A 12411-nucleotide genomic window follows, 5' to 3' on the forward strand; every position below is an offset into this window, starting at 1 on the left:
ATTGCCTGCACTATCTGAATCACGAAAGAAAAAATTTGGGTTCAGTGTCCCTTTAATCCTGGAATTAAGTTGAACTGCCTATGTACACTGGATACCAGCAATCTCTGAAAAGTTGTACCTTTATAATACCAGTCTTACCTTTATTTTATATAGAAGTAGCTGTAAATATCAGCTATAAATATTTAAACTTTAAGGTAATAATTATTGTTAGAAAATACAAAATAAACATATAAACATAAATGCATAATAACGTTTGAATTTCAGATGAGAAGTAGATTTGTTTTCTGACCACCGTCAGTTAGTTGCATTTTCCTTCCTAATGAATCATGCGACACCCATCGGCCAAATGCCTAAACCTATATTCTGTTAATCTTGCACATCCTCAGTAGGAGCTCATGCCTCGAAAAACTGTGCATATAAAAAGATTGTGCACATTTAGATAATGGAAGTGAATTGGAAAGTTGTTTAAAATTGTGTGCTCTATCTGAATCATGAAAGCTTAATTTTAACTTGACTGTCCTTTAAAGAATTGCTGCAGTGGAGGGCATTACAAAGCAATTGCGGTTTTATTTGCTATTAGTGTTAATTCCAGTAAGGGAATCTAGACAGTGTAGTTAAATGTATTTATTTGGGGATGTCACAGCTAGAATGAATAGCATTGGGATTGGGGCATTAGGTGAGTGGTGGCAGGGGTTAAACTGTGGTAAATTGCACCAGTTGTAAGAATTAAAAGCAGTTGTACAACCATTAAATGTTGTTATGTCACTGTTGCTGTTATATTTTGGTGGGTTCCATAAACAGTAATAGCAGTCTTCTTTACATGGGAGCTTCCACAGTACTTGAACCCTTCAACGCTTGAGCAGCTTGAGTATCTTTGTTGATCCATCTGTTTCTCTGTTGATAGTAAGGTGGCTGTTGCTATGCTATGGTTGGGTTTGCTATCCCTAGGGGCTTGCATAGATTCTAGACAAGCATTTGTCTATAAGTCTAAGGCTGGACACCTCATAGGGACTTTACATATAACTGCATGATACTGGGCTGTATTCTAATAGATTACTAGGCTGCCCGGTCATTAATGAAGTATTACCTAACTTTATTTTATACAACTTATTGTTTAAATACCCTCAGCTAAGATTTATCTTTGTTAACATTATTTAAAAACCTTATGTTAAATAAAGATGGGAAAATGTAATATTTTATACTTTGTAGGCAATTTTCTGCTAACTATGTATAACATTGTTTCCTTCTGATTATCTGTGGGGGGGAAGGTTTACTTTAAATCTGTTTATATAAGACTTGTATCTTCCGCAGATGAAGAAATTGCCCTGCACAAGAGGTGGAATGATGATTTAATGGAATATCACAAAACATATTGGGAAGAAGAATTTAAACCTGTAGCTTCACAACTTCTAGAGAGAATTCAGACTCATTATTCCAGTTTGGAGCCTTTGCCAATTTAGACTTGGTGATGGTTGCACATTAAATAGCTGTTATTAAATATTGCTGTTTCATTTTTTGAGACAGTAGCAATTAAATATATTTTTGAAATGTATAGTAAATTATTTGTTTTAAGAAAGCAATCCTAAATAAATTAAAGGGACTTGATACCTAAATGTTGAAGCACTTGAAAGTGATGCAGCATAGCTGTAAAAAGCTAACTAGAATATCACCTAAACATCTCTATGTATAAAAAAGAAAAATATTTGACCTCAAAATTTCCTAAGTAGCCACATTGTAAAGTGATTTTCAGCAGCCAATCAGGATGCTAGTCCCGGGACTTGTAAGGGAGAGCGCATCTGGCATCTGCAGGCACAGTTATGTTATTTTCCTATTCCGTTTAAAGAACTTTACTATTAAATCTCACAAGATTTCAGTAAAATCTCATGAGATCACATCAAAGCATGACTTCAGCACTTCTGATGCTTATTGGCAATTGTTTTTTTGGGGGGGTTTATCCTGCAACTGGACAGTAGCTGAAGGATAACTGTTCACTGAGCAATTACTATTGAGAGATGAAAAAATGTTGATGAACAATATCTTTTTTACATAGAGATGTTCATGTGATATTTTCTTGTCAGCTTTTTACAGTTACAGTATGCTGCATCACTTTCAAGTTTTATGTCAATTTAACAGTTTTGTAAAAAAAAAAAAAAATACAGAATTTATGTACTAAAAGCTATATTTTAAGTGATAAATAGGTTTCTTCTTGAATACATTTTAATTTTTTTCAGATACTTTTGAGAATAAAATTATCTACCATCTAAAATGTTACCAATAGTTATTTGATTTTTACTATTTTTCGTAATAGTATTAATGTATTTTTTTTTATTTATTTTTTTAGTTTTCAAACAAGCTTTATTAGCAAAAGAAAGTTCAAACATTGCATGTACATCATATTATCCGCTGTGAAATGTTATCATTCATTTGTACGTTATCACAAACATCTCGTAATTTAAAACATAAACTCTACATATACCGCATAATGAGTCCGTTTGAATGTGTAAATTAATGTATTTTTTAATTTAGGTTTGGGTTTTTTAATGCCTTGGTTGCCATCTACCATACACATACAGTATCTCACAAAAGTGAGTACACCCCTCACATTTTTGTAAATAATTTATTATATATTTTCATGTGACAACACTGAAGAAATGACACTTAGCTACAATGTAAAGTAGTGAGTGTACAGCCTGTATAACAGTGTAAATTTGCTGTCCCTTCAAAATAATTTAACACACAGCCATTAATGTCCAAACCGTTGGCAACAAAAGTGAGTACACCCCTAAGTGGAAATGTTAAAATTGGGCCCAATTAGCCATTTTCCCTCCCCGGTGTCATGTGACTCACTAGTATTACAAGGTCTCAGGTGTGAATGGGGAGCAGGTGTGTTAAATTTGGTGTTATCGCTCTCACTCTCTCTCATACTGGTCACTGGAAGTTCAACATGGCACCTCATGGCAAAGAACTCTCTGAGGATCTGAAAAAAAGAATTGTTGCTCTAAATAAAAATGGCCTAGGCTATAAGATGATTGCCAAGTCCCTGAAACTGAGCTGCAGCACGGGGGGCAAGACCATACAGCAGTTTCACAGGACAGGTTCCACTCAGAACAGACCTCGCCATGGTCGACCAAAGAAGTTGAGTGCACATGCTCAGCGTCATATCCAGAGTTTGTACTGTGACATAGAAAGAAAGGTAATTTTTATGATAGAATTTCTACTTATTATTAATAATTAAATGTAATAAGTAAGAACAAATACCACAAAGAGGTGGATAAGCTCTGAAAAAAAGAATTGCTTTTTTGCACTACATACATACATATATATACAAAGATTGTAAAATATAACTTTTAATTGATCAATAAATAAAACAGCAAGATTTACAGAGAGCTACTTGCTGCTCACACACAAAATTAAAAACACACCTCCGGTGTAATACTGTTTCAATTTGTAAATTATGTTGTAACTAGAGTGACATTCGGAATATCTTGTTAGTGGTAAAATGATACACTACTTTTTAGATAACCACTAGTACTGTGTTTTTAAATAGTTCGAAAAGATTGCTTGAAGCGAATGTGAAACGCGACCGCGTTAGGGGACTTTTGCATATTTTAACTTGCCCTCCGGCTGTTGGTAATTATAACTTTAAAATACCGTTGAACAATTTAAAATGATATGACAATCGTCAATAGAAATACCAATCTTAAGGAGTAACTGCATGATACTACTAGTGCCACAAGGGGGGTTACTGTGTTGCCGTAATTCGCATTAATTTAATAGTTAGCTAATGCTGAGTAATTTAAAGTCATAGCATATACCGTATGCAGACGCAATCTATATTAATCGAGCTGATAGTTAATGTCAAGCAATCTTTTCGAACTATTACTACTTTTTAGACAATCACAAGCACTGTGTTTTTAAATAGTTCGAAAAGATTGCTTGATATTAACAAGATATTACCACTAACAAGATACTACGAATGTCACTCTAGTTACAACATAATTTACAAATTGAAACAGTATTACACCGGAGGTGTGTTTTTAATTTTGTGTGTGAGCAGCAAGTAGCTCTCTTCAAATTTTGCTGTTTTATTTATTGATCAATTAAAAGTTATATTTTACAATCTTTGTTTCTATATAATATATGTATATATATATATATATATAGTGCAAAAAAAAAGCAATTATTTTTTCAGAGCTTATCCACCTCTTTGTGGTATTTGTTTTTACTTGTTACATGTACTGTGACATACTGAAGCAGAGCATGATCCCCTCCCTTCAGAGACTGGGCCGCAGGGCAGTATTCCAACATGATAATGACCCCAAACACATCTCCAAGACGACCACTGCCTTGCTAAAGAAGCTGAGGATAAAGGTGATGGACTGACCAAGCATGTCTCCAGACCTAAACCCTATTGAGCATCTGTGGGGCATCCTCAAATGGAAGGTGGGGGAGTGCAAGGTCTCTAACATCCACCAGCTCCGTAATGTCGTCATGGAGAAGTGGAAGAGGACTCCAGTGGCAACCTGTGAAGCTCTGGTGAACTCCATGCCCAAGAGAGTTAAGGCAGTCTTGGAAAATAATGGTGGCCACACACAATATTGACACTTTGGGCCCAATTTGGACATTTCCACTTAGGGGTGCACTCACTTTTGTTGCCAATGGTTTAGACATTAATGGCTGTGTGTTGAGTTATTTTGAGGGGACAGCAAATTTACACTGTTATACAGGCTGTACACTCCCTACTTTACATTGTAGCAAAGTGTCATTTCTTCAGTATTGTCACATGAAAAGATATAATAAAATATTTACAAACATATGAGGGGTGTACTCACTTTCTCCAACATAGGTGTGTCCGGTCCACGGCGTCATCCTTACTTGTGGGATATTCTCTTCCCCAACAGGAAATGGCAAAGAGCCCAGCAAAGCTGGTCACATGATCCCTCCTAGGCTCCGCCTACCCCAGTCATTCTCTTTGCCGTTGTACAGGCAACATCTCCACGGAGATGGCTTAGAGTTTTTTAGTGTTTAACTGTAGTTTTTATTATTCAATCAAGAGTTTGTTATTTTAAAATAGTGCTGGTATGTACTATTTACTCAGAAACAGAAAAGAGATGAAGATTTCTGTTTGTATGAGGAAAATGATTTTAGCACCGTAACTAAAATCCATGGCTGTTCCACACAGGACTGTTGAGAGCAATTAACTTCAGTTGGGGGAACAGTGTGCAGTCTCTTACTGCTTGAGGTATGACACATTCTAACAAGACGATGTAATGCTGGAAGCTGTCTTTTTCCCTATGGGATCCGGTAAGCCATGTTTATTAAGATAGTAAATAAGGGCTTCACAAGGGCTTATTAAGACTGTAGACTTTTTCTGGGCTAAATCGATTCATTATTAACACATATTTAGCCTTGAGGAATCATTTATTCTGGGTATTTTGATATGATTATATCGGCAGGCACTGTTTTAGACACTTTATTCTTTAGGGGCTTTCCCTAATCATAGTCAGAGCCTCATTTTCGCGCCGGTATGGCGCACTTGTTTTTGAGGACAGCATGGCATGCAGCTGCATGTGTGTGGAGCTCTGATACATAGAAAAGTCTTTCTGAAGGCATCATTTGGTATCGTATTCCCCTTTGGGCTTGGTTGGGTCTCAGCAAAGCAGATTCCAGGGACTGTAAAGGGGTTAAATATAAAAACGGCTCCGGTTCCGTTATTTTAAGGGTTAAAGCTTCCAAATTTGGTGTGCAATACTTTTAAGGCTTTAAGACACTGTGGTGAAATTTTGGTGAATTTTGAACAATTCCTTCATACTTTTTCGCAATTGCAATAATAAAGTGTGTTTAGTTTAAAATTTAAAGTGACAGTAACGGTTTTATTTTAAAACGTTTTTTGTGCTTTGTTATCAAGTTTATGCCTGTTTAACATGTCTGAACTACCAGATAGATTGTGTTCTGACTGTGGGGAAACCAAGGTTCCTTCTCATTTAACTATATGTATTTTATGTCATAAAAAAATTTAGTAAAAATGATGCCCAAGATGATTCCTCAAGTGAGGGGAGTAAGCATGGTACTGCATCATCCCCTCCTTCGTCTACACCAGTCTTGCCCATACAGGAGGCCCCTAGTACATCTAGTGTGCCAATACTCCTTACTATGCAACATTTAACGGCTGTAATGGATAATTCTATCAAAAACATTTTAGCCAATATGCCCACTTATCAGCGAAAGCGCGACTGCTCTGTTTTAGAAAATTCTGTAGAGCATGAGAACGCTGATGATATGGTTTCTGAAGGGCCCCTACACCAGTCTGAGGGGGCCAGGGAGGTTTTGTCTGAGGGAGAAATTTCAGATTCAGGAAACATTTCTCAACAAGCTGAACCTGATGTGATTACTTTTAAATTTAAGTTGGAACATCTCCGCGCTCTGCTTAAGGAGGTGTTATCCAATTTGGATGATTGTGATTATCTGGTCATTCCAGAACCACTATGTAAAATGGAAAAGTTCTTAGAGGCCCCGGGGCCCCCCGAAGCTTTTCCTATATCCAAGCGGGTGGCGTACATTGTTAGTAAAGAATGGGACAGGCCCGGTATACCTTTAGTACCTCCCCCCATATTTATAAAATTGTTTTCCTATAGTCGACCCCAGAAAGGACTGATGGCAGACAGTCCCCAAGGTCGAGGGGGCGGTTTCTACTCTACACAAGCGCGCCACTATACCCATAGAAGATAGTTGTGCTTTCCAAGATCCTATGGATAAAAAATTAGAAGGTCTGCTAAAGATGTTTGTTCAGCAAGGTTCCCTTCTACAACCAATTGCATGCATTGTCCCTGTCACTGCAGCCGCGTGTTTCTAGTTTGATGAGCTAGGAAAGGCGATTATTAGTAATTCTTCTTCTTATGAGGAGATTATGGACAGAATTCGTGCTCTTAAATTGGCTAATTCTTTCACCCTAGACGCCACCTTGCAATTGGCTAGGTTAGCGGCGAAAAAATTCTGGGTTTGCTATTGTGGCGCAGTGCGCTTTGGTTAAAATCTTGGGCAGCGGATGCGTCTTCCAAGAACAAATTGCTTGACATTCCTTTCAAGGGGAAAACACTCTTTGGCCCTGACTTGAAAGAGATTATCTCTGATATCACTGGGGGCAAGGGCCACGCCCTTCCTCAGGATAGGTCTTTTCAAGACCAAAAATAAACCTAAGTTTCGTCCCTTTCGCAGAAACGGATCAGCCCCAAGGGCTACGTCCTCTAAGCAGGAAGGTAATACTTCTCAAGCCAATCCAGCCTGGAGACCTATGCAAGGCTGGAGCAAAGGAAAGCAGGCCAGGAAACCTGCCACTGCTACCAAGACAGCATGAAATGCGGGCCCCCGATCCGGGACCGGATCTGGTGGGGGGCAGACTCTCTCTCTTCGCTCAGGCTTGGGAAAGAGATGTTCTGGATCCTTGGGCGCTAGAAATAGTCTCCCAAGGTTATTCTCTGGAGTTCAAGGGGCTTCCTCCAAGGGGGAGGTTCCACAGGTCTCAGTTGTCTTCAGACCACATAAGAAGACAGGCATTCTTACATTGGGTAGAAGACCTGCTAAAAATGGGAGTGATTCATCCTGTTCCATTAGGAGAACAAGGGATGGGGTTCTACTCCAATCTGTTCATAGTTCCCAAAAAAGAGGGAACGTTCAGACCAATCTTAGATCTCAAGATCTTGAACAAGTTTCTCAAGGTTCCATCGTTCAAGATGGAAACCATTCGAACACTTCTTCCTTCCATCCAGGAAGGTCAATTCATGACCAAGGTGGATTTCAAGGATGCGTATCTACATATTCCTATCCACAAGGAACATCATCGGTTCCTAAGGTTTGCATTCCTGGACAAGCATTTCCAGTTCGTGGCATTTTCTTTCGGATTAGCCACTGCTCCTAGGATTTTCTCATAGGTACTAGGGTCCCTTCTGGCGGTGCTAAGACCAAGGGGCATTGCTGTAGTACCTTACTTGGACGACATTCTGATTCGAGCGTCGTCCCTTCCTCAAGTAAAGGCTCACACGGACATTGTCCTGGCCTTTCTCAGATCTCACGGATGGAAAGTGAACGTGGAAAAGAGTTCTCTATCTCCGTCAACGAGGGTTCCCTTCTTGGGAACTATAATAGACTCCTTAGAAATGAGGATTTTTCTGACAGAAGCCAGAAAAACAAAACTTCTAGACTCTTGTCGGATACTTCATTCCGTTCCTCTTCCTTCCATAGCGCAGTGCATGGAAGTGATAGGTTTGATGGTAGCGGCAATGGACATAGTTCCTTTTGTGCGCATTCATCTAAGACCATTACAACTGTTCATGCTCAGTCAGTGGAATGGGGACTATTCAGACTTGTCTCCGAAGATACAAGCAAATCAGAGAACCAGAGACTCATTCCGTTGGTGGCTGTCCCTGGACAACCTGTCACAAGGGATGACCTTCCGCAGACCAGAGTGGGTCATTGTCACGACCGACGCCAGTCTGATGGGCTGGGGCGCGGTCTGGGGATCCCTGAAAGCTCAGGGTCTTTGGTCTCGGGTAGAATCTCTTCTACCGATAAATATTCTGGAACTGAGAGCGATATTCAATGCTCTCAAAGCTTGGCCTCAGCTAGCGAGGGCCAAGTTCATACATCAACCATCAGGGGGGAACAAGGAGTTCCCTAGCGATGGAAGAAGTGACCAAAATCATTCTATGGGCGGAGTCTCACTCCTGCCACCTGTCTGCTATCCACATCCCAGGAGTGGAAAATTGGGAAGCGGATTTTCTGAGTCGTCAGACATTGCATCCGGGGGAGTGGGAACTCCATCCGGAAATCTTTGCCCAAGTCACTCAACCGTGGGGCATTCCAGACATGGATCTGATGGCCTCTCGTCAGAACTTCAGAGTTCCTTACTACGGGTACAGATCCAGGGATCCCAAGGCGGCTCTAGTGGATGCACTAGTAGCACCTTGGACCTTCAAACTAGCTTATGTGTTCCCGCCGTTTCCTCTCATCCCCAGGCTGGTAGCCAGGATCAATCAGGAGAGGGCGTCGGTGATTTTGATAGCTCCTGCGTGGCCACGCAGGACTTGGTATGCAGATCTGGTGAATATGTCATCGGCTCCACCATGGAAGCTACCTTTGAGACGAGACCTTCTTGTTTTAGGTCCGTTCGACCCACTCCAGCTGACTGCTTGGAGATTGAACGCTTGATCTTATCAAAGCGAGGGTTCTCAGATTCTGTTATTAATACTCTTGTTCAGGCCTGAAAGCCTGTAACCAGAAAAATTACCACATAATTTGGTATATCTGTTGGTGTGAATCTGCAGGATTCCCTTGGGACAAGGTTAAGATTCCTAAGAGTCTATCCTTCCTTCGAGAAGGATTGGAAAAAGGATTATCTGCAAGTTCCTTGATGGGACAGATTTCTGCCTTGTCTGTGTTACTTCACAAAAAGCTGGCAGCTGTGCCAGATGTTCTAGCCTTTGTTCAGGCTCTGGTTAGAATCAAGCCTGTTTACAAAATTTTGACTCCTCCTTGGAGTCTCAACCTAGTTCTTTCAGTTCTTCAGGGGGTTCCGTTTGAACCCTTACATTCCGTTGATATTAAGTTATTATCTTGGAAAGTTTTGTTTTTGGTTGCAATTTCTTCTGCTAGAAGAGTTTCAGAATTATCTGCTCTGCAGTGTTCTTCTCCTTATCTGGTGTTCCATGCAGATAAGGTGGTTTTGCGTACTAAACCTGGTTTTCTTCCAAAAGTTGTTTCTAACAAAAACATTAACCAGGAGATAGTTGTGCCTTCTTTGTGTCCTAATCCAGTTTCAAAGAAGGAACGTTTGTTGCACAACTTGGATGTAGTTCGTGCTCTCAAATTTTACTTAGCAGCTACTAAGGATTTCAGACAAACTTTGTCTTTGTTTGTTGTTTATTCTGGTAAACGGAGAGGTCAAAAAGCAACTTCTACCTCTCTCTCCTTCTGGATTAAAAGCATTATCCGATTGGCTTATGAGACTGCCGGACGGCAGCCTCCTGAAAGAATCACAGCTCACTCCACTAGGGCTGTGGCTTCCACATGGGCCTTCAAGAACGAGGCTTCTGTTGGTCAGATATGTAAGGCAGCGACTTGGTCTTCACTGCACACTTTTTCTAAATTTTACAAATTTGATACTTTTGCTTCTTCTGAGGCTATTTTTGGGAGAAAGGTTTTGCAAGCCGTGGTGCCTTCCATTTAGGTGACCTGATTTGCTCCCTCCCTTCATCCGTGTCCTAAAGCTTTGGTATTGGTTCCCACAAGTAAGGATGACGCCGTGGACCGGACACACCTATGTTGGAGAAAACAGAATTTATGTTTACCTGATAAATTACTTTCTCCAACGGTGTGTCCGGTCCACGGCCCGCCCTGGTTTTTTTAATCAGGTCTGATAATTTATTTTCTTTAACTACAGTCACCACGGTAACATATGGTTTCTCCTATGCAAATATTCCTCCTTAACGTCGGTCGAATGACTGGGGTAGGCGGAGCCTAGGAGGGATCATGTGACCAGCTTTGCTGGGCTCTTTGCCATTTCCTGTTGGGGAAGAGAATATCCCACAAGTAAGGATGACGCCGTGGACCGGACACACCGTTGGAGAAAGTAATTTATCAGGTAAACATAAATTCTGTTTTTGTGAGATACTGTATATACATCTAGCGAATGAGACAGACAATAAATGTGACAAACGTAAGATAAAATCCACTATGTACTATTGTACATTTTCTACTTCCTACATACCTAATTTACCTTACTTTATACACTGTATACAAGTTCAAATGAAGCAAATGCAAGAAATTTGTACCAGGTATATATGAACACTCTTCACTCATATTGATATCTATATTGTCTCCAATATTTATTTAGTTCCTTACAAACTACTCATGGTATATAAACTTTTGGTTTTAAAGGTTGTTAACATATTAGTCACCTACCCCCTAAGGATAACAGATTTGCCAAGTATATAAATGTCTACTAGTGTACTCACATACATGATGAAGAGACTTAATATGGTCCTGTTGTCCTGTCTTGCCACTGGAGGCGTTTCCTAAAAAAACAGTTCATGTTACTTCAGATTCAAGACACAGAAAGAAATATCTAGTACATTTCGGTATTTTAGGTACAAGGAATTTTAAGCATTTTTTTGTACAAGTTCAAAATCAAATTTGAGCTGTGATCACATGACACCTTTATACATTCAATCTGATCATTTGTTTTAGAGTAGGAGACCAGTATAGGTTATTAACATTGTACATCTAAACCAGTGGCGTAGCGTGGGTTGTCAGTGCCCAGGGCAAGGCAAGTATTGCGCCCCCCCAACCCCATTTTAGATATGCTGCTTCTTACATTTGGGACAAACCAAGCAAAGACCCAAGCCTGGTAGATCACATAAAGCAAGGGACACTGTCTCCTCTCCCACAAAATGCTCCCTTAACCATCTTTACTGGATAACTAACAGTTATTGCTGATGATACCCATATCCCCAAAATATGTCCCTTGTCATAAGCAGCTGCTAATCAGTAGCGCCTTACAAACAAAGCCATGAAAATAATATATTGGCAATACAAGAGGCAGTGGGTGAAGCATTATCCAAGCATTATGTGCTATCCCCCTGTGATCAAACCCTGTCTGCAGCTCTCTAGAGCTGGGCAAATATATACAATATTAAATTTTAAGATTTATTCTCATTTTACACATGGGTGGAAAGCCCCCCTTAACCCCCATCTGGTGGTGACATGTCCTGATCTGTAAAACTTCATGGTACAAATACTGCAGACCACAGGGTGCACCCACCCCCACATTGCAGCAACCCATATTGTATATGTGGTGCAATAGGTTTTTGGTAAGTCGTTAAAAAGAGGAAAAGGGGACACACAGGTTGGCAGCTGTTACATAAGGTTGTCCCTGCTGGGCAGACTGTCTTTTGGGTGCCAATGACATATAAAAGTGGGGTATATATTCTACCTTAATAAATATAACAATTGTAAGTAATCAATATAAAAGGGACATGGGACAGACAACCCAGCATTACATACATATATGGGGGGAGGGTGTATGGTATTTAGGGGGGTGCTGTTAAATTTATTTACTAACACAAATTATAGTTATTTTTTTTACTTTAAATGCAGTAAGGGTGGGTTTAATGTAAATAAAAAAGGCAATGAGCACCCAAACCCTAAAAATCGGTAAAAGTCCACACCTCAGGAGTCCAGCAAGAAATAGATTCAAGATGGTGAATTCATAGGACTTCTTTGATAGGAGACAAACACAGTGAAATGCCTGGTGAGCAGCACAATCATGGTGCCAGACAGCACACAAATCCCTAAATCTACTTCTGCCCTAGGAAGATCATGGAGGGGAAAAATCAAATACAGGAAACAAGGCCTCAT

General features: G+C 40.0%; 1 protein-coding gene across 1 annotated transcript in view; it reads left to right on the forward strand.

Annotated features, from left to right (window-relative positions):
- Positions 1-2271, forward strand: part of ARMC2 (armadillo repeat containing 2) — a 349446-nt gene extending 347175 nt beyond the window's left edge. The window contains exon 18 of the mRNA XM_053710618.1: positions 1312-2271. Within this exon, the coding sequence (XP_053566593.1) occupies positions 1312-1460 (149 nt within the window). The 3' untranslated portion in view covers positions 1461-2271. The remainder of the gene's footprint in view (positions 1-1311) is intronic.
- Positions 2272-12411: the final 10140 nt, after the last annotated feature.

Source organism: Bombina bombina, chromosome 4, assembly GCF_027579735.1.
Source record: "Bombina bombina isolate aBomBom1 chromosome 4, aBomBom1.pri, whole genome shotgun sequence".
Lineage (NCBI taxonomy): Eukaryota > Metazoa > Chordata > Amphibia > Anura > Bombinatoridae > Bombina > Bombina bombina.